The sequence below is a fragment of the Choloepus didactylus genome, chromosome 1 (genome assembly GCF_015220235.1).
Source record: "Choloepus didactylus isolate mChoDid1 chromosome 1, mChoDid1.pri, whole genome shotgun sequence".
Lineage (NCBI taxonomy): Eukaryota > Metazoa > Chordata > Mammalia > Pilosa > Megalonychidae > Choloepus > Choloepus didactylus.
In genome coordinates this window covers 201,954,953-201,978,014 of record NC_051307.1, presented here as the reverse complement: position 1 = coordinate 201,978,014, position 23,062 = coordinate 201,954,953, and the positions used below count along the sequence as shown (strand labels likewise).

Genomic DNA, 23,062 nt, shown 5'->3' with positions numbered 1-23,062 from the left:
GAGCCAGGGGAAGGTCATCGAAAATTTAGGGCTTTTTTTGGGGATATGGGCAGACATTTGTGTCATTCTTTTCCATTAAGATTTCTGTTCTTCTAAACAGTAATCATGTCTGATTACTTTGTGTTTGTAGATTCATGTCTTTCATTTTAGGAATAAAACAAACAAAAAATCTTATGGTCACAGAAATTCATACATTGTCTAGAGATAATTTATTTTGAAGTTCTCATTTCAAATGAAATATTTGTCAAGTTAGTAAAGTGATTCCAGTTCTCATTATTTTGCTGTTGCCAGGTCCTTTTCCTTCCCTCCTTGAGGGCTTTCTCCTTAAGTCTTTCAGACTCTGGTCCTTGCTGTAGATTGCAGGGTGGCTGAGCTGTGCTGGGAGACTTGAATGCTGCTGTCTCTCAAGGAGTGCCTGCCAGTGATCAAGTACACCTTTAGATAGTCTTCCTTACATGGGGGGTGGGTAGGTCTATTTTTTGGTGAGGATGGTCTTCTAAACAGTGCTCATGTGTCAGGTCAAAAGCTGACTTCTTGTCATTATCGGGATGTTTCATTCTGGTGGGTACTGCCAAGTGGGCAGGTTAAAAGGACTAGAAGTGAAATTATCTGTGTTTTAGTCTGTATAAATGGCAGGTTAGAGCGTTTTCTTCAAATTGTTTTTTTCCATTAAAGTTTTTTTTTTTTTTTAAGTTTCCCATTGAATCCATTATTTGTTAATATTTCTTAGTTTCCTCTGACTCACTGGTTCTCAAATGATTCTGTGGACTTGTACAGAGTTAGTGAAGCTCCTCCCTGGGGGTTTATTGAAAGAAAACTGTTCTGGAAAGTAGTAGAGTATGGTGGCTTCTGCTTGAAACCCCCTGAGAAAGGGCTCCAAGCTTTGGAGCATGTGAAGAATCCTGAAAGGTTCTACATTGGAATCTAAACTAAACGCTTTTTAACTAACAAAATATTTTGTGATAAACAAAATATTTTTATTATAAAATATTTCAATATTTTCACTAGAACAGAGAAAAATAAACACCTATACACGAACTTTGAACAAAATTTTCTAAGTTTTATAGAATTTTTCCTACTTTAGTCTCATTGCTCTTCTCTTTTTTGATGAAAGCTTAAAAAATGAACTTTGATATTTTATAGGAGATATTTTTCCAAGCTTTTATTCCTTTCTCTCCAAGAACTGAATAGCTGCCTTATTTGTTCAGAAATAAATTTCTGGGAATAAATTCATAATTGGACTAGAGTTTCTTGTAGTAACTTTTTTTTTGAAGGTACTATTCTAGAAATACTGACAGGATTTGTTTGGAGATGACAGAGCAGCTAAATGGCTTTTATCGTCTTTGGAACCTTGATTTTTCCTTTAAAAGTTGTAGTGTTTGATTTGAGATGAAATACTGTATTCTAAAACTAAAAGATTATTAAACAGAACTTAGACTCACTTAGCTAAATACTTGTCAAAAATAAGAGGGTATGGAACTTTAATTTCCTTATCTTACATAGTGGAAAGTCCAGAGATACTCTGAAATTAATTAGTCTAGAAATAGACATTTAAGTGTATTTTTAAAAAGCTATGTAGGTGATCACAGCAAAAATAAAAATACAAGTGTGGCTATCAGGAATTGGTGGGAGGAGGGTGATTTAAATGCCCTAAAGTAACCTTTTCTAAAAGAAAGATAATCAATAAATGTTTAAAATAGATGGATCAAGAACCAGAGGTCAAAGCATACTTAGAGTTATGGAGTTAATCTCCAGTGAAAGTAAAGTGGGAATGGGGGGTTGGTGGATGTTTACTTTTAATTTTATACCTCCCTGTACTATTTGAATTTTTTTTTTTTTATCCCAATGGATGTTTCTTTTACATTCCCTCCCCACCCCCCCTCCACCACCCCCCCCCACTCCAAACAAAACAAAACTAGGTGGAATTCTACGTATAAACTGCAGAAAGCTTGTTTCTGGAGAGGAAAATTGGTGAACACTCTCCTTTGTGCTTAGTATCAGGCTTGAGAGAAGCTTAAGCTATTCCTCCTAAATTACTGAAACTTGAAAAAATGAAGGGAAATAAGGCCACGAGAAAAGGATCCTAAGGACTGGCTTTACCAGACAGTATTTTTACGAAGGTTTTCTGGTTCTGAAAACTTAGTTTGCAATGTTTCTTTGTATTTGTGTTTACTTACCAACGTGAGTTAAAGGATTGGTTAGTGGCTGCTCGTGTAAGTTCTCTGTCTCATTTTGAGCAGAAGGGTATTAGAGTTGCACATTGTGAACTTTGTAATATCATTGGGTTTTTATTATGAGAGATGCCTTCTTAAGAAATGAATTTCAGCAGTGACACTGTTACCAATGAAACGTTGTGTGCCCAAGTGGCAAGTGAGTGCTTGTGGATCACCTGCACCAGAGTAACCTGCTCTCAATCTGTTAACAGAAGGACATTGTGCTTAGCTTCATGCCCTCATCACTCATATGTGCCATAGATTTATCTGATAGCTTAATCTTGAAGTCTTACAGCAGAGCTTCTAAAATTTTTCTGCTCTGAGAGAAGGTAACTGAAAGCCTTTGTAGCAGGGAAGAGAGAGAGCTGGGCAAAAGGAGGTGTTCTCGAGAGATGGGAGAAGGGCGGACAAGAGATTTAAGTTTCAGAGACAAGAGGCCATTACTATGGCTTCATCTTGTGTCCCTCCGATCTGTAGTTGCTATTCTCTGTACTCTGTTGTGTTTGGGGTTTTTTTGAGAAGCTGAGGCTCTCCTGAGGTGTAGTGGCTTGGGAATTCTGATTTCAGACAGGATAAGATTACATGTATTGTTTATATATGGAGAAGTATATTCATAATATATTAAGATGGATCATTATAAAAAAATGATTGCTTAGCCTATTCTATTTGAAAGTGCCTTAATATAATCTGCATACTGTACGTAATTGCACACAGCTCCTCACAGAAATAATGACCAGTATTAGTAAATAATAGCAGAAAGGACCAAATTCTTTCTTTGCTTTCACTCATGCCCTGATATATAGGTTTTCCCCCCAACGTGTACACTAGCCATTTACTAAGGAAAAGCCTATTTCGTGGTTGTAGGTGATAGATGTTGCAGAAGCAAAGCAATAATAATTCTTCCTGTTGCACATTGAATTCAGATTTCAACAATGTATATTAAGCACCTACCATGTGTGAGCCCTTTAGAGAGGACGAGGACATAGTCCTATCTGCCAGTTTAGAACCAGGTGGAAGAGATAAGATGTTATCCATGTACCTTAAATCTTACAAGGCAGAGCATCTGGGTGGTGAAAGAGAGACTGGTATTTCTAGCTTGATGGTTCAAGGAAACAAATCACTTTTCCAGACACTTGAGGTTGACTGATGGTCCTCTTTGGCAAAAAGATTCTCTTGGTTTGTATTACTGTCTCATACTGTTGCTGCTTTTGTTCTGGAGGTGGTGCTCATCAGGAGAGGATGATACAAAGGCAGCAACAGCAGGTAACTCAACAGTCCGCAGATTGCCCATTTGTCTTCCCAGTAATGGAATATTGCTATCCACCCTTGCAGATCAATTCTTAAAATAAATACCCTGATGAAGAATCTGCAGAATTGATTTCTGAATTTTGGTAGTGATTTGTTCCTAGTTATTTAAGAAAGCATTCAACTACCTTCTCAGATATTTTTTAAATCATATTTTTATATTATGGAATATAACATGTATACATATAAGCGATAACTTTCCAAGTGCAATTTAACAAGTAGTTAGAGAGCAAATTTCAAAGAATGTTATGGGTTACAGTTCCACAGTTTCAGTTATTTCTTTATTGTGAAATACACGTATATGCAGAAAGGTAATATCTTTCAAAGTATGATTTAACAAGTAGTTGTATAGGAAATTTCCAAAAATGTTATGAGTTACAGTACCATAGTTTCAGTTATTTCCTTACTGTGAAATATAACTTATATACCAAAAGGTGATAACTGTCAAATTACAATTTAACAAGTAGCTATAGGGCAAATTTCAAAGAATGCTATGGGTTACAGTTCCACCATTTCATTTCTTTCCTTCTAGCTATTCTAGTACCCTAGCAACTAAGAAAAAGAAAATTATATAGAGATTCAATATTCATAATCCTTTGTTAAATTCCATCTTGTCTGTTGCTACTCCTTCCTCTAGTTTAATCACTTTCCCAGTCTTCAGGGATGTCTAGTCAGTGACCATCCTACCTTGTTCATGTTGAAAAGGGGTGTCGACATTATGGGAAAAGGGGACACATCTGGTTGATGTTCTTGAAGAGACTGTTGCCTCTGGGTTTTGGGACTTAGCTGGCATAAGAGTTCTCTGGAGGATTCAAGTTTCTGAAGAATAAACTTAGTGAGTGCAACTTTTATAGAGTCTCACGTAGAGATCCGGGTATTCTTTAGGGTTTTTGGGACTACTATTGACTTGAGGTTATCATACTGTGGACATTTGGCATGTCTGGCTGAAAGTTGCATAGGAGTAACCTCCATGACAGCCTCTTGACTCTATTTGAATTCTCTTAGCCACTGAAACCTTATTTTATTACCTTTCTTTTCCCCCTTTTGGTCAAAAAGGCATTCTCAACACCTTGAGACCAGGGTCAGGCTCATTCCTGGAATCCGTGTCCCACGTTGCCAGGAAGACTCATTACCTGGAGGGTCCTGTCCCACATCGGATGATGAATTTATTTGCAGAGTTGGGCTTAGATAGAGAAAGTCCACATATGAGCAACAAAAAAGGTTCTCTGGAGGTGACTTCTAGGCATAATTATAGGTGGGCTTAGCTAGCCTCCCCTTTACAACCATAAGTTTCAGAAGAGCAAGCCTCAAGATCGAGGGCCTGACTTGTGAAATGGGGCATTCCTAAGTTCACATAGCATATGTTCTGTCCATGATAATCCATCCATATCTTATGATATCATTGCTTACTTGTACAGTCCCCATCACTCTCCATTTTAAACAGTTCTCATGACCCAAAATACCTCATAGCTCTTTTCAGCCCTTAATTATATGTCCCTAGTATTTGTGTGGTACTGGTATGGTATTCCTATTAATTATAGTCCCTAATATGTAATAGGTAGATTTTTCCCATATACCGTTCTGTTGTCAACTCTCTGTACTAGTTTTATACCTTAGAAGTATATCATGCAAGCACCTGTCTTTCCTTGTAGTGCTGATCTGTGGGATACATACCGTTAAACAACCCCTTTCAATCCTATTCCCCTTCAGTACAACTCTGATACTTGTAATTCCATTAACAAACATTCATCACCCCTATCCATTCCCGTGCCTTTGAATTCACCATCAGTAACATATCTGAACATATTAGATTATCATTCCCCTCCCCAGATATTTTAATAGTACTAGGTAATACTTATATAGTGCCATGTCATGTATTTTTCTAAGTGCTTTAAGTGTTTAATCCTCATGTCAAATCTATGAGGTAAGCACTATTTTATCCCCAATTTATAGACAAGGTTAAACGACTTGTCCAGGGTTACACAGCTAGGGAGAAATAGAGCTGAGATTTGAACCAGGCCGTCTGGCTTCAGAGTCCATGTTTGTAACCAGTAAGCTATGCTACAAAAGGATGTGAACAACATGAGACAAAATGGACTTTTTGGTGTTTCTCATGGGAAACGAAGAACACGTGCCCCGTCTCTTGGGTCTTGCCACGGCTAGATGGCATAACTGCTCCTCCACTGTAGGACATATGTGCCAGGGAAAATAAAACATGTCAGTAGGAATCCCTGTTCCTGGCTTCTTCCTCCTTGCTTGTAGTCCTCTCTCTGATAGTGTGGTAGAGAGCTACCAAGCAACATGTGATGTTTACTATTTAGTGCCTTGCTTTGAAGAGAAGATGATGTTGGCTCAGTGCTGGGTGAGGAGTATATTTTCAGCCTGTTTCTTCTAGTACTGTGAAGTATGCTTTTGTTTTTCATTTTCAGTATGATATAGTTTAATTTAAGAAATAAAAATGGAACAAGTTTCAAATACCATTAACTAAAAGAATAAGGTTACTAATAAAGCTTTACTTTGGATTCCAGATGTATACAGCTTCCCTGAATATTCCACTCTGATGTGAGGGTGGTGGCTTCCATGCATTTCAAGATATAAAAGGAATGGCATACTTTTGATTTCTCTCCATTTATTATTTTATTTCTAGGAATCTTAAGGACTCTGCAATATGAATAATTCTCTGGAGAACACCATCTCTTTTGAAGAGTATATCCGAGTGAAGGCGCGGTCTGTCCCGCAACACAGGATGAAGGAATTTCTGGACTCATTGGCTTCCAAGGGGCCAGAAGCCCTTCAGGAGTTCCAGCAGACGGCTACCACTACCATGGTGTACCAGCAGGGTGGGAACTGCATTTACACAGATAGCACTGAAGTGGCTGGGTCATTGCTTGAACTTGCCTGTCCAGTCACCACCAGTGTTCAGCCACAGACTCAGCAGGAACAGCAGATCCAGGTTCAGCAGCCACAGCAGGTTCAGGTAAAAGGGAAATGTTGAGTTGCTGCTTGTTTAATATACTTTATTTGCCTTCATTGTTTTGGCAGCAGGAACATGTATACACGTCAGGGTTGTTTTTACTAAGGGGAATAGTCTGTATATATTTTTTTTAAGATTTTGTTTTAACGCCAAGACTTTTACAGTTAATGTGTCTAAAAATATTTGCAACAACTGCAACCTGAAAAGACCACAGATACTTGCTGTTTGCCTTGGAAAGATGAATAGTATAGAAATTGAGGTCTTCTGGGACTGGATTTGGATGTGACACAACTGTGTGTGACTGAGGCTTCCCTTCTGTCTTTATAATGCTAAACAGAGGGAGAACATAGGAGAGCTAGTCTTGGCTCATTACTGAAAGCATTGACATTTGGAACTTGCTTTACAATGGAAAGGCTAATATATTTTAGTGATCTCCATTTAACCATAGCTTGGATGACCTGTAGATTTCTAGTTCTGCATTTCCTAATTTATAAGCCTCAAGAAATAATATTAATAGATATTAAGCTTACTGAAAGGGGAGAGACTAATGCATTTTCTGAGAAGGTAAAACTTTTCCTCTTTTGGGGTCCTTATGTGAACAAATCTCTAGTTACAAATGCTACTTTCTTACCATTGGCTGTTAAGGTTGCATTTCATTTTACCCTTTTTTTCACCAAGAGGCCAGGAAAAGGAGTGAAACGTGGTGGTGAGTCAGAACTGTGGAGAGGTGTGTCTAATGGGTTAGAAGGTTCAGCTGGGCTCCTTTGCCTCTCAGGGATGCAGGAGGGTATATTGAAAGGACACGGGCTCTGGAATTGCAGCCCTGGGTTTCAGTTTGACTTGACCACTTTATTTGTGGCATGTTCCTAATCTTTCTGAGCCCTAGTTTCTTCATTTGTCATAAAGGGATGGTACAGTCTGTTGAGACTGAATGAGATAATAGACAAGAAAGTAACTGGCACATGGAGGGATGCAGTCATTATTTATTCCAGGTTTATTCTAAGTTCTTTCCAGGAAGGAAGGGTACAGGAAAGGCTTATAAATGACTAACTTCTTGGTTCAAGAAATTATTCTGTTATTTACAGTTTGGAGTTCATTCATAAGACTAAAGAGGTTTGGGATTTGGGTTTCAAGTGTTATTTGGGACTTTATGTTCAAGTTGATGCATCTCCATCACCTGTTAACATCATTTTCTTCCACAAACCCCATGAAAATGAAAGAAGTAAATGTAAATATAATATTCTATGAGATTAGTTTAATATCGTTAAATACAGTGGACTCAGAAAAACCTCACATTTCCCCCATTCTAAGTGATTGAAAAGGGACTTTTAAAAAAAAAGGGAGTTCCTAACAATGCTGGCAAAAATTAGTGCCATCAACAAACCACTAAATCTGAGCAGTTGCTTAAAAGAGAGAAAGCAGACAGATTCAAATGACAGAATTCATGTCGGAAAGAACTTTTGGGGAAAATGGAGTTGTTCTGCGGTTGCCCTAATCTCAGAAGTAGAGGGTACACAACAGAAGAGTCCTTGGGACAGCTTCTGAGCCATTAGTTGGGAGTTGATCAAGGACTTTAAAACACACACACACACACAATATGTAGTTATGAGGTACAGGATGAAGGTGGCATTACATATCTGTGGGGAAAGAATACACTCCATTAGTAGAGTTAAGATAGTCTGCTTCTCTTTTGGAAATAAAGTCAGATACCTCTTTTAATACAAAGAAGTTCCAATTGGATTAGAGAGATACAAACAAAACAATTAAAAGATTGTATTATAAAATATTTTTGTAGTTTTAGGTGGGTAAAGCCTTCCTAAGGAAGAAAGTAAACTCTGAGCTAACCTTTCTCAATCTTACCCTTCAGGAATCCTTGAAATAATTTTCAGGTTTCAGGGAGCCCCTGCATAAGAATTACATTTGCAGCTTTTGAATGTTAGCTTGATCAGCAAGTTATGGATAATAATTCGTTAATAATTGTCAGTACTCTTGAGTAAGAATTATATTTTTTTCTGTGGATTTGTTTATTTTGTTCAACTTCTTAGGCTATATTTATGTGTATGGGTCCCGTCCCCACAGAGAGTACCAATTCTAATGCAAGTCATTGGTGTATATAGAAGAAATTTCTTTTTTTTTTTTTTCCTTTAAAAAAAAATTCCTACTTGGTTTTTTTTTTTTTGCCTTATCCAAGTAGTCCTAAGTCTTATCACAAATTTCTACCATACAGGATGCTAATGAGATAATGGTTTGTGGTACTTGGTATGTGCAAAAGTAGGTTTTTCTTCCCCTCTATTTAAAACTAAGAATGACTTTCTAGCCAACTTTTCTTGGACAAAAGGAAAGTTAAGCATAACTTACTTTTCTTGAAATTCATCTTCTTTACATAAATTTTAAAAACTCTTAAGGCAAATAAATATATTTCTGTTAATAACTGCTTTAAACCAAATGAGATTTAATTCTTAAAAGTAGGCTTTGTAGATTTTATTTAAATGATTGTAAATTGATTTTTAACTAATGTTATTTGACGTATGAAAATTTACTGACGGTGTTAAATGCTAAAACTACCAAAACCATATGCCTGACAGTATGAATAAAAATATGGCTAAAAAAACATCTTTTTTTCTGAGTGACATTGATCAGACTTACATGTTATCCTAGTATTTACAGAATTGTTGTACACACATGTTGGGTTCTTGATCTCTTTTGTAGACCTGTATCTACTATAAAAAGATAATTTTTGAAACTAAAAATAGCAAATGAGGCATAGGGAGGTTAAGACATATTCTAAAAACTAAATTTGCACTAAGTTGTTTTGACTTGAATTTGTGCTTTTAAATGATATTTCTAATAGTGAAAGAACAACTACAAACTAGAAAGAAAACCTAGCAGAAAAATGGACAAAGTTCATGAAGATGAAATACAGGTGGTACTAATAAGCATATCAAAAGATGAATTCAAACCATTGGTGCTTAGGGAAATGTAACTTTTTAAAGTGAAATACTGTATTTCATTTATTAAATGGGAAAGTACTTATAAGGATTTCACCCAGGATGGTCAAGGTTATGAAAAGATAAATTTGTTTAGCTTTCTTGGAAGTGAATTTTCAATTCTTGTCAAATGTTTTAAGTATGCATATTTTTTTTACCTTGCATCTGTGTTCAGAGATATGTTTGTATATAAGGATATTCACTGCATTGTTTATAGTAGTAGCATTAGAGACAAACTACTCTTTAAATAAAGGAAATGACAAATAATGGTACAGTTGTAGTATACTGTCCTGTGCAGTCAGAAGAATGAAGTAGATCTTTGTGTATTGACAGAAGATGTTTATTAGATTAAGGGTCAAAACACTATTTATTATAACACACAGAATTAGGATTGGAAAGATACACAGCAGAACAGTAGTGACTCCTGGGGAGTGTGGATTGGGCTGGGTGGCAAAGTGCCAAGGAGGAGAGGACTCATTATTTTAAAAATTCTTTGAAATTTTTCACTAAACATGTACTACTTTTGTAATTTAAAAAAAAAAAAAGTGTTAGGAATATTTTGCTTTGAACCTGTAGGTATAGGATAATGATTCTTAACCTTTTTTCCCCTACAGTATCTATGTCTATGTATAAAGCCCTTTGCTAGATGCTTGGGTACAGCAGTGAACAAAACACAATTGTAGTGTATTATGTTGCCTTTTTGGAACATAATACATCCCAGCTGAGGGGGAGACCAGTGACACATAAGAAAAATCTTGTGGTATGTTGCAATAAATGTGGAGGAGAAAAGTAAAGTAATTGGGGTGGTCAAAGAAAGCCTCGTTTTACAGGTGACATTTGAGTTAAGACCAAAGAAAGCTGGCAAGTTAACCATATAGTTATCTGGGTTAAGAGCATTCTGAACAGGAAGACCTTGAGGTGGGAGCATGCCTGCTTATTTGAAAAATGGTAAAAAAGACTAGTTTAACTGGAGTGGACTGAAGGAATGGAGGAGACCAAAGAGGTGACATATGTGCTTACTGAAAGGGAGGAATGAACACATGTGCTTTCTCAAACAACTCAAATGTTAAAAGACTCTTTGTGTGTAGCCCAATGAATCAGGATGGACCTTAATCTTTATTACTGGAAACCTTTATAAGCAGAGGAAATATGAATGCAGACTTCAGAGAAAGCATAGGAGGAGATCAGGGATAGAGATGCTATCCAAGAAACCCCAAGGATTGCAGTAAGCTAGCACTAGAACTCTACACACTTCGGGGAGAAGCATGACCTTCCCGATGCCTTGGATTTTGGACTTCTAGCCTCCCAAACCCCGATGTTAAGCCCCAAAAAAGGGCTTTTGCTGCATAGTATTGCTTCTCAACCTAACCCTTTTGATAAGAATAAAAAATAATGCTTATATTAATGTTATTTGAAATTTCAAATCAATTTACTACCTTACAGTTGAGGCTGTTTGTAAATTGCTTTTTTTAGCCAGTTGTCATTACCCCAGAGAATTTGTATTGTCCTTTTTTGTAACTTCTTCATCTCTTCATCCTAGAAGCGGCATATAGATGGTTGGATTTGACAAAATAATTGGCATCCTTAAAACAGTTTCAGTGAATTGATGGGGACAAAGGTATACGTCAAAGACTAAGTAGAAGAGTAGCATATTTAATGTAAGGGACTTTTGAAGGCAAAAGGAAGAGCTCCAGTGTAAATGCCCTAATGGTGTATTTAATACTGGAAAAGGCCCAAGTGTGCCCTGTTGCTTGCCAGTCTGCCTGAGCTCCTCCTTCCGTATCATCCCTTCTCTTTCCTCCATCTTCCCTCCATCCCTCCTCTGCTCTCCTTTTCCTCTTTCTGCTCTTTTCTCCCTCTTCATACTCCTTAGTACCATTACTACCTAGGGCCCCAGTTGCTTTTCAAACATTTGAAGTGAATCCAGACTAACATTACAAATAAGTATTCCCAACCAAATTTAATGTGTTGGCAGTTTGCAACTTCAGTTCCTAGTTTTTAAGACATATAATGTTATAGATGCAGTTGAAATCTTGGTACACTTCCATGACACCTCCCCCCCAATACTATTTTTAAATTTTGAAGTTGGTGTGATCTTTTCTTTATCCATCTGAATTTTTAGTTATAAGTACCAGGCAACCCTGAGTTCCCAGTCCCCACCCCAGCCTGGTTTACTCAGAAAAAGAATTGACTATAGGATAATAGCTAGTGCAAGGAATTTATGAGCAGGCCATGGAATGGGCCTTGGAGGCTACACAGCCAGGAACAGGTTATGTTGCTAGTTTACTCTAGTGGAAAGACCTTCAGCCCCACCCCCTGGGTCCTCACCCCTCCACAGTATTTCACTGGGACTTCTATCATGCTCCATTTCTGCCACATCCCTTCATTCTCACTAGAAAATGGGACTGTGGTTCCTGCTGCCTCATCTTGCTCCCTTCCGAGTCCAGATTTTATGCAGTATATTTAATTTGGGAAGCCTTGGTCACATGCCTGCACTCCAGCTGGAGAGGCAGCACTCATAATATGGTGTATTTTCCAAATACAAATTTGCAGCCAAAAACAGGACTAAAATCAGCTACTTTGGGATCCTTACCATCACTTAGGATTTATGGACCATTTATTGCTGACTTCTAATCCTTCGTTTCTAGTCCTTTACTTGCATTTAAATCTCTTACCTGATCATGTTTCTAAATTCTAAATTCATTTGTGTAATAGGAGTTTGATAAATGTCTAACACTTAAAGACTACCATTTTCGAAAGTGCTTCATTTGAGTGTAAAATTCTACCAGGATACCTAAGGTTTTGCTGACTAGTTAAAAAGGTATACAGGTGGGTTTGGATTCTAGATTCTGTGACTCCCCACCTTCTGGGGAACTCTTCTGGCTCATTGTACACCGTCTTTAGCAGTCCCTCTTCAGTGGGCTCAGAACATGGAATTCAGTGTGAGCCACATGTTATTCTAAATTGTCATTTCTAAAAAAAAAATTTCTTTTTGAAAGAAGATAAAAGAAACTAATGAACTTGATTTTAGAAATATATTTTATCTCATCCAATGTTATTTCAACATGTAATAGATATAAATATTATTAATATATTTTACACTGTTTTTTGGTCTGAGTCTTTGAAATGTGGTGTGTATTTTACACTTCAGGCATATTGTCACTTGGACTAGCCACATTTCAAGTGTTTGCTGGCTATATGTAACTAATGGATATTGAACCAGTGCAACTGTAGAGAAATGTGGGAGAGGAGTTGTGTCTTCTCTTCTCTGTGTAAATAAAGTAATTTTTTAAAATGCTCTTTACAAGGTAGAATTTGGAAATTAGTCCAACACATTCGCTGACCCACCACACTTCTTTAAATAAAATACTGGTTTTACACTTTATAAGTAGGAAAAAAAAAGAAAAAAAAAAATCAAGAAAATGGTATTAGGTATGCAGTTTTCTTAGCTTCGGTGTTTATTTGGGTTAATATGCATGCTTTTTTATGCTGTCTCGTTGATCCATTGTTGGAGTATTTAGTCCTCATATTGTGTTAAGCTCTGGATTACTTAGGTTCTGAGTGGCACTGAGAGAAAAAAAATAGATTATTCATTTTCAAAGTAAAGAATCTAGAAGTACAGTACAATAGGATTTATAGACCAGTGCTCATCAAACTTCAGGATACATTAGACTCAGCTAGAGAGAGTTTATTAGATAGATGGCTAGTCCTCACCCCAGAATTCTGATTCATTGGGTTTAGGATGGGGTCTGAGAATTTGCGTTTTTAGCAAATTTCCAAGTCGATGATGGTCATGCTTTTTTGTGGCCCTCACTCAGATATTCTTTTTGAAAAACTTTATTTGATGTTATCCTCAACAAAATAGAGTCGAGGAAAGAAATCATGAGAATAAAAGAAAACACTAGACCTAGTTCAGAATTGAGGTCTAATCCCAGTTTGGTAGCTGTATGAAAGACCTAGATAGCAGTCAGTCTATCCAATTGAAATAGGAAGTCAGAATGTTTCAAGAAGAAGGTAATTAATACTGTACATACCACATGATCAGGAACCCAAAGCAGAATTACTTGTACCTATGTTTCTTCCAATCAGTAGAAAAAAAGAAAGGCAGTTAAGAACCGTGGAAAAGATTTAAAAAGCTCTATAAGAAAGTCATTCAGATGTGAAGGAAACTAAAATGAGAAGTCTATAGAGGATAAGAAAGTGCTTTTTGAAACTAACTTCATTTCCACAGGAATCCCTTCTCCCTCCAATTGACGTAAAACTTTTCTAGGATATTAGGCTTAGGGATCTTCTTTTTCCTTTTCATGTCTTTTGAGACTCAGCTTAAATCTAGGTTTACACTTTAAATAGTGCTTGTTAAATATATATATATATATATATTTGTGTATTTGTTTAGGTATCAGTGTGTTAGTTGGTTTTCTGAGACACTTGACCTAAGTATTATAATCTAGAAAATTACACTGACATTAAGAAACATAGAGTTAATAAAGAACAATATCAACCTCTAAATGCTTTTCTTAAATTTTTTTCTTTTCATTTAGGAACTCTTAACTTGAAGAAATATTTATCTGAAGTTTAGCAATTCTTTAAATAAAGTTAAATACTTTTTATTTAGAAGGTGTTAACAATTGTTATCTCTGAATGATGGAATTGCTGAGTTGTTTTTTTTTCCACTCAGTTTATTTTCCAAATTCTTACCATGACCATGTAGTAATTATCTAACCAGGAAAAAAGTTATGTGTTTTGTTTTTTTTTTTTTTACTTTTTTTAAAAATTGAGATTATTCACATCCCATACAATTATCCAAAGATCCAAAGCATGCAATCATGTGTCCATGGTACCATCATACAGCTGTGCATCCATCACCACAGTTAATTTTTTTTTCCAATTTTTAGAACATTTTCATTACTCCAGAAAAGAAATAAAGACAAAAACAGGAAACTCAAATCCTCCTATACCCCTAACCAGCCCCTCTCCATTATTGATTCATAGTATTGGTATAGTACATTTGTTACTGTTGATGAAATACTGTTAAAATACTAACTTTATTATTTAGTTTGCAATATGTATATTTTTTTCCTGTATGCCCCTCTATTATTAACTTCTAGTTGTAGTGTCATACATTTGTTCTAGTTCATGAGAGATATTTCTGATATTTGTACAGTTAGTCATGGACATTGTTCACCACAAGATTCACTGTTTTATACATTCCCATCTTTTAACCTCCAACTTTCCTTCTGGTGACATTCATGACTCTGAGCTTACCCTTTCCACCACATTCACAGACCATTGACCACTGTTGGTTATTCTCACAATGTGCTACCATCACCTCTGTCCATTTCCAAATGTTTAAGTTCACCCTAGTTGAACATTCTCATAATAAGCAACTGCTCCCCGTTCTTTAGCCTCGTTCTATATCCTGGTAACTTATATTTCATGTCTATGAGTTTACATATTATAATTAGTTCATATCAGTGAGACCCTGCAATATTTGTCCTTATGTGTCTGTCTTAGTTCAGTCAACATAGTGCCCTCAAGGTTTCTTCATCAACCCTTTTTTTTTTAAAGACGGTTTTGTTTACACACCATACATTCCATCCTGAGTAAACAATTGATGATTCCCTGTATAATCATGTATTTATGTATTCACCACCATTGCCACTATCTATATAAGGACATCTCCATTTCTTCCACAAAGGAGGAGGAAGAGTCAAAGAAGGTAGAGAAAAGAAAAGAAAAAAAAACATGACAGCTAGGAAGCAACAAAAGGAAAGACAGCATTAAACTAAAGTAGAATAAAGAGTCAGGCAACATCACCAATGTCGAGTCCCATACCCTTCCCTGTGTCCTGCCTCCCCTCCCCCCAGTATGCATTTAGCTTTGGTATATTGCCTTTGCTATATTAAAGGAGGCATAATACAATTTTTCTGTTAACTGTAGTCTCTAGTTTGCATTGATTGTATTTTTCCCCCAATCGCACCCAATTTTTAACACCTTGCAATGTTGACATTTATTTGTTCTACCTCACAACTGTTGAGCACCCTAGGTTTCACTGAGTTATATAGTCCCGGTCTTTATCTTTCCTCTTTCCTTCCGGTGTCTCACAGGCTCCTAACCTTCCTCTTTCAACCATACTCACAGTCATCTTTGTTCAGTGTACTTACATTGCTGTGCTACTATCTCCCCAAATTGTGTTCTAAACCTCTCACTCCTGTCTTTTCCTTTCTGTTTGTAGTGCTCCCTTCAGTGTTTCCTGTAGAGCAGGTATCTTGTTCACAAACTCTGTCATTGTCTGTTTGTCAGAGAATATTTTAAACTCTCCCTCGTATTTGAAGGACAGTTTTGCCAGATACAGGATTCTTGGTTGGTGGTTTTTCTCTTTCAGTGTCTTAAATATATCACCCCACTTCCTTCGTGCCTCCATGGCCGCACATAGTCTTATGCAGCTTCCTTTGTACATGATGGATCACTTTTCTCTTGTTGCTTTCAGGACCCTCTCTTTATCTTTGATGTTTGATAATCTGATTATTAAGTGTCTTGGCATAGGCCTATTCAGATCTATTCTGTTTGGGGTATGCTGCACTGCTTGGATCTGTAATTTTATGTCTTTCATAAGAGATGGGAAATTTTCATTGATTATTTCCGTTATTATTGCTTCTGCCCCTTTTCCCTTCTTCTGGGACACCCATGATACGTACATTTCTGTGTTTCATGTTTTCATTCAATTCCCGGAGTCGCTCATATTTTTCCATTCTTTTCTCTATCTGTTCTTTTGTATGTAGGCTTTCAGGTTTCTTGTTCTCCAGTTCCTTAGTGTTGTCTTCTGCCTCTTGAAATCTGCTGTTATATGTCTCCATTGTGTCTTTCATCTCTTTGTTGTGCCTTTCATTTCCATAGATTCTGCCAGTTTTTTCGAACTTTCGATTTCTACCTTATGTACACCCAGTGTTTTCATTATATGCTTCGTCTCTTTTGCCATATCTTCCCTAAACTTCTTAAGTTGATTTAGCATTAGTTGTTTCATTTCCTGTATCTCAGTTGAAGTGTAAGTTTGTTCCTTTGACTGGACCATAACTTCATTTTTCTTAATGTAGGTTGTAGTTTTCTGCTGTCTCGGCATCTGGTTTCCTTGGTTACCCCAATCAGGTTTTCACAGACCAGAATGGGCTCAGGTCTTGAAAGGAGGAAATAGTATCCTGTTTCCCTGAGTGTCTTAGAAGATTGATACACCCTGTGAGGCGTCAAGTCACTGTGCTTTTCTGCCCAGCAGGTGGTGGCTGTCAGCCTGTAGCTCCAGACTGGTGAAAGGAGGTGTGGCCTGTGGTTGTTTCCCCCAGGCTCTGGGGTCTGGTTCTGAATGGAAGGTGGAAAGTAGAGCTTGGCACCACCTTCTTCCTCTTAGGGAAGATATACCCCATAGGGAGAGGTCATTAACATTTGAATAGTCTTCCTGACTTTGCTATCTCCGCCCTTGTCTGGGTCAGAGCACTGGGAACTGAAAATGGGTGAGGCTTTCTCCACTGAGCTGAAAAAGGGACAGAAAGCCCCCTTTCAGCGCCAGTCTGCAGCCACCCTCAGTTTCACCTGTCGACCAGAGATAGCACCGGGACCTCTGGGCTTCCCTTCCTTCCCACAAAGGTCCTCTGGCTCTCCAAGGTCAGTCATCACCAAAAGCCTCTGTCCATGTTTGTTAATTAAAACCCCAGTTGGAGCTCAGCTGAGCTATATTTGCTTGCTCAGAGAGTGCTGCTCTCTAGCACGACCAGGCTTTGCAGTTCAGGCTGTGGGGGGAGGGGCTCCCGGCTCTGGTCTGCAGTTTTTCCTTACAGATTTTATGCTGTAATCTTGGCATTCCTCCCAACTCAGGTTGGATGATCACGTTTGTCCCCCTACAGTCATTCCAGATTATTTACTAATTGTTCTGGTTGTTTATTAGTTGTTCCAGGGGGGCTAACTAGTTCCACTCCTCTCTCGTCACCATCTTCTTTCTCTCCCAAAAGTTATGTTTTTATATAAATAATTTTAAAATGCAGGAAGGTGTATGAGTTTCCTAGAGCTGCTAACAAATCACTGCAAACTGGGTAGTTAGAAAAAACACAGAAATTTATTTTCTCACAATTCTGTAGGCCAGAAATCTGAAATCAAAGTGTCGGCATGGTTGATTCTTTCTGAAGGCTCTGAAATCCATTCCGTGCCTCTTTTTAACTTGTGGAAGGTGGTGGCAGTTCTTGGTGTTCCTTGGTTTGTAGATACAACACTCCACTCTCGGCCTCCATCTTCTCATGGCCTTCCCTTCTCTGTCTTTTTGTGTCAAGTCACCCTCTCCTTTTTCTTAAAAGGACACTAGTCATTGGATTTAGGGCTCACCCTAAGTCCAGGATGATCTCATCTCAGGATCCTTAATATAATTACCTCTGCAAAGGCCCTATTTCCAAGTAAGGTGACATTCACAGAACTGGAGGTTAGAACTTGGATATGTCTCTTTGGATGACACTGTTAAACCCCCTGTAGGAGGTAAAACAAATAATATCTTTAATTTCTTATTGATTTATGGTACTTGTTATGCATAAGATTGTGAACATATACTATTTGATTTCTTATTCAGTATGTTGACACGAAAGAAATGTCAGAAAGTTCCTTAACTCTTTTTTTTAATGCGAGTTGCTTAAGTCTTCCTTCCCTAATTTTACATTTAACGCTTTTCTGACTAATGTAAACAAAATAATGACATATAGTAGGTACTCAAAGCTAAAATGACATTTTACATTCCTACCAGCAGTTTTGTGAGGGTTCCTATTTCTCTATATTCTTTACAATACTTTTTTATTACCTGGATTTTTATTACAGCCATCTAGTGGGTATGAAGGGGTATCTCATTGTCATTTTGGTTTGCATTTCTCTGATGGTTATTAATGTTTAGCAGTTTTTCTTGTGCTTGTTGGCCATTTGTATATCATCTTTTGAGAAGTGTCTTTTCAGATCTTTTTACCTTTTTTAGTTAGGCTATTTGTTGTTTTGTTTTTTAATCATAAGAGTTCTTTATATATTCTAGAAACAAGTCCCTTATCAGATATATAATTTGCAAGTGTTTTCTCCAATTCTGTGGGTTGTCTTTTCACTTTCTGATGATGTCCATTGAAACATAAGAGCTTTTAATTTTGATGAAGTCCAGTGTGTCTTTTTTGTTACTTGTGCTTTTTGTGTCATATCTAAGAAACCATTGCCTAACCAAGGGTCATGAAGATTTACTCCTATATATTCCTCTAAGAGAGTTGTAATTTTGGCTCATTAGATCTAGGATCCATTTTGAGTTAATTTTTGTGTACAATATGAGAAAAGGGTCCAACTTCATTTTTTGGCATGTGGATACCCAGTTTTCCCAGCACCATCCTCGGTTTTCTTTTGTGATGTTATCTCCTTCTGTTATTAGATATTGTTTCTTGTCTGCCTTGTTTTTTACCTTCCTAATTCTTACCTGTGGTTAGGGTAATTTAGATATGTCTGTCTGAGAGGAAAAGGTTTTCTTTTTTTATTGCATGCTTTGTACAACATCTTTTCAGACAGCTTTGCATTCTGAAACAATGGCTGTAAGACATGAGCTACATTATCATCAGAAATGTGTGTTCCAGGATATAGTAATCTTCCTCAGATTAAATGATCAGCATTCTGTGCTTTTTATCCCTTCCCTATTAAAACAAAGTTATCTTAAATAAGCACTCTAAAAAATTATGCAGCAGTTTTGACATTTTAGTACTAAAGTTAGAAATGTCTCCAAAGAAGATTTTAAAAGTTTTGTCTTCATAGTGTTTTCCACTAGTTCGTAGTGGGAGGTAGTTTTGATCTGGATTTGGGCAATTTGCAGTTGAATGTCAGTAGGATGTACTTGTCTTTCTGCCTTCTACAACAGTAGTCCCAAGATGTTTATGGATATTTATGGATAAAAACTTTTTTGAGCACACACCTAGATATATATGTATAAATTATGTACTTGTGTTACAATATCAATGTGTAAAGCATAAAATGGGGCATTTTAAAAGGAGAGTTTAAAAAATGAACAAAAGTTCTGATATTTCCTTCTTGGTCCTCAATGTAATGTCTTGCTTGCTCTCTGGGGTGGATATATCATGCAGCATGTTGCAGGAGAATTCTGCATATAGTTTTGGGGGTTGTGGCTTTTTCAGAAGTCTTGGGTATGGCAGTCCTTCCTCCTCATTACCTGGGATTCCTGTCTGAGATCTCTTCGTCCCCTGGGGGGCTGGGTTCTCAGTGCTGCCTGGCTCACTCACTGATGAATCTTGTCACTGCAGGTGCAGGTGCAGGTGCAGCAGTCTCCGCAGCAGGTCTCGGCTCAGCAACTCTCCCCACAACTCACCGTTCACCAGCCTACTGAGCAGCCCATCCAGGTCCAGGTGCAGATCCAGGGCCAGGCGCCGCAGTCGGCTGCCCCTTCCATCCAGACCCCGTCTCTGCAGAGCCCCAGCCCTTCGCAGCTGCAGGCAGCCCAGATTCAGGTGCAGCATGTGCAGGCGGCCCAGCAGATCCAGGCTGCAGAGATCCCGGAGGAGCACATCCCACATCAGCAGATCCAGGCTCAGCTGGTGGCTGGCCAGTCTCTTGCTGGGGGTCAGCAGATCCAAATCCAGACCGTGGGTGCCCTTTCCCCACCACCGTCCCAGCAGGGCTCACCCCGGGAAGGGGAGCGGCGGGTTGGCACGGCCAGTGTTCTCCAGCCAGTGAAGAAGCGCAAAGTGGACATGCCAATCACTGTGTCCTACGCCATCTCAGGGCAGCCGGTGGCCACCGTGTTGGCCATTCCACAGGGCCAGCAGCAGAGTTATGTGTCTTTGAGGCCAGACTTACTGACAGTAGACAGTGCCCACCTGTACAGTGCCACTGGGACCATTACTAGCCCCACAGGAGAAACCTGGACCATCCCTGTTTACTCTGCCCAGCCCCGGGGGGACCCTCAGCAGCAAAGCATTACCCACATTGCCATTCCCCAGGAAGCCTACAACGCAGTTCACGTCAGTAGCTCGCCCACAGCCCTGGCAGCTGTAAAGCTGGAGGATGACAAGGAGAAGATGGTGGGCACCACGTCTGTAGTGAAAAACTCCCATGAAGAGGTAGTGCAGACCCTTGCAAACTCTCTCTTTCCAGCACAGTTCATGAATGGCAACATCCACATTCCAGTGGCTGTGCAGGCCGTGGCAGGCACATACCAGAATACAGCTCAGACTGTCCATATATGGGACCCTCAGCAGCAGCCGCAACAACAAACACCCCAGGAACAGACACCGCCGCCACCGCCACAGCAGCAGCTCCAGGTTACTTGCTCAGTAAGTGAGACTTATCTGTAGAGCATCCTGCTCCCTTAGAGCCCAGTGCAACACAGAACTTGCTTGACAACCTCTGGCACCTCTGGTTTGTTTATTACCATGGTATTGACCTTACAGTGATACAGTATTTAATATTTTTAAAAGGTGGTGGTGGGGGTTGGGCAGGTGTCTGGAAGCTGCTTTTCCTTCAGGTGAGGCTGTGTAGCAGACAGGAGGTCTGTCCTGGCGCCTGGAGGTTAATGAAATGACTAAAAACTGCTTTGGGGCCATAATTTTGGAAGGAGACTTTGGGGGTAATTGCTTCTTTAATCCTTTCTAGGAAGAGTAAAGTCCCAGCAATTGTTATCTGTGTCCTAGGAGCTCTGTATTGGGAGTGAACAGCTCCAGCAGAGCCCTTGTAGTTTGGGGTACAAACTGTACAATAAACTAGACTGTTCACCTCTGGTGAAGAGGCTGTTAAATTGTTCCTTTTCTAGCCATGATCTGTAGAGACAGTGTAGGTGAATTAAAAGACCTAGAATACTTAACTCCTGTTGGGCCTGTTAAAAATTACCTTTGGGCACCTTGAATAGGCCATCAAAGCATCAGTACCTCCCCAAAGTATTTTTGCGTTCCTTGAAAATAGTTGGGATAAGCCCTGGTTAATTGTTTTCTGTCATCGCCAACTGTTGATTTTTTTTTTTTTTAACTTTTAATTTTGAAATAAATATAGATTTAAGGAAAAGTGTCAAAGTAGAGCTGTGTTGACATTTTACCTTTAAAGTTACTTGGCTCTTTTGTCTTTTCTGAGTAGATTTTCTTAAGGCTTATCACAAAGGTATGTATACATTAATCTTTTAAGGCCCTTAGGAACTTTCCGGTCCCTTTTATGACAAACCTTTAGAGTGTACTGTAGAGCCTCTGCTTTCATAGGACTGCTGAAGAGAATGTGCCTCAGAGGGCAGGGTCTCCTGGGAATGTGTGTGAGAGAATTGGCAAACAAAGCACTGTTAGAGACTACACTCAGAAATTCCAGCCATAAATGATTAAAGACTGACCAAGTGGTTTCATAGAGGCAACAGCTAATTATCTTAGGTGACTGATTTGTTATGAACTACTACGTATCAGGTCAGACCTAGAGGTAGAACAAGACATAGACTTCTAGCCTCAGGTAGCTTAGAGTCTACTTGTGGGAGTACAGACTTACAATTTCTGTTCCTTTGAATTATAAGGCAGTTTAATCGTGTGGCATTGTGTGGCTACACACACACAAACACACACACACTGGAAATTCAGAAATCATTCTAGGTTAAAGAGTCAGTAGACCCGTCTTTGTGGGAAAAGTGGGGTTTGAACTCTAGTTTACCGTTTAGGTTGACCTAAGACTGTTCCAGGGAGATAGCGCAGCGTAAATATAGAGCCAGAGATAGATAGAAGGGACATGGCCTAGGACAGCATGAATGGGGGACTCTGAGAGTTATGCAAATATGGGTTGGGAAGGATGACGGTTGTCTTCTCAAAGGGAAGAACTGAGCTTGATCTGACCTGTGGGAGGAAATCTTCCCCAAATCCTAGAAGTCATGGTGAGTACAAATGATTGTGTATAGAAGAGACCAGCCAGGAGACTGGTAATGGGACCTTGTGCTCAGCTTCTGTTCTCAGGGAGCTCATCAGGCCTCCTCTCAGGTTTCTTGGGTCTGGTGGTCCAATCCCAAGTCATGTCACTTTGGGTGATTGTTGGTCTGTACGTATAATTTGCGTGTCTGGGCCATCCAGCTGGAGAAGATTCTTTCTGGAGTGCATTTCAGTGGGCCCGTGTTCCTCAGAGACTGTTTCCATTGGGAATTCCTTTTAGGGACACAGGTCAATTAATATTACAAGAATAAGACAAATTGGAAAGAGTACCTATCACAAGGTAAAGATAGATTTGTTCATTTACAACACAAACATTCCTCTGACCTTCTTTTCAGCTCTGTGCTAGATGCTGGGGAACATTAATGAATAAGACAGTCTCTGTCCTTGGAGCACTTACAGCCTGTGGGGAAGATAGTTGTGTGTGTCCCCTAGAGAGATCTATTGATAAAGTGGTGTGCTCGTTCACCTGACATGGATTGGGGAGAGCCATACCCTTTATAAAAGCTCTTGTATCTACTGTCTTTAAAACCAAATCTATGAGAAAACCTCCTTCCCTTGATTTTGCATCCAGCTCCAGCTGTTGCCCCATTTCTCTGCTCTGCTTTGTTACCAGAGCCCTCAAAAGCATTATCT

The 23,062-nt window shown here is 38.7% G+C and overlaps 1 protein-coding gene across 3 annotated transcripts in view; it reads left to right on the top strand.

Annotated features, from left to right (window-relative positions):
* The window catches only part of QRICH1 (glutamine rich 1), a 45,455-nt gene that overhangs the window by 6,365 nt on the left and 16,028 nt on the right, over window positions 1-23,062 (top strand). For all 3 annotated transcript variants that reach the window (XM_037850596.1, XM_037850601.1, XM_037850608.1), the window contains 2 exons: window positions 6,166-6,495; window positions 19,787-20,815. In XM_037850596.1, coding sequence (XP_037706524.1) covers window positions 6,187-6,495; window positions 19,787-20,815 — 1,338 coding nt within the window. In that variant the 5' untranslated portion in view covers window positions 6,166-6,186. The remainder of the gene's footprint in view (window positions 1-6,165; window positions 6,496-19,786; window positions 20,816-23,062) is intronic.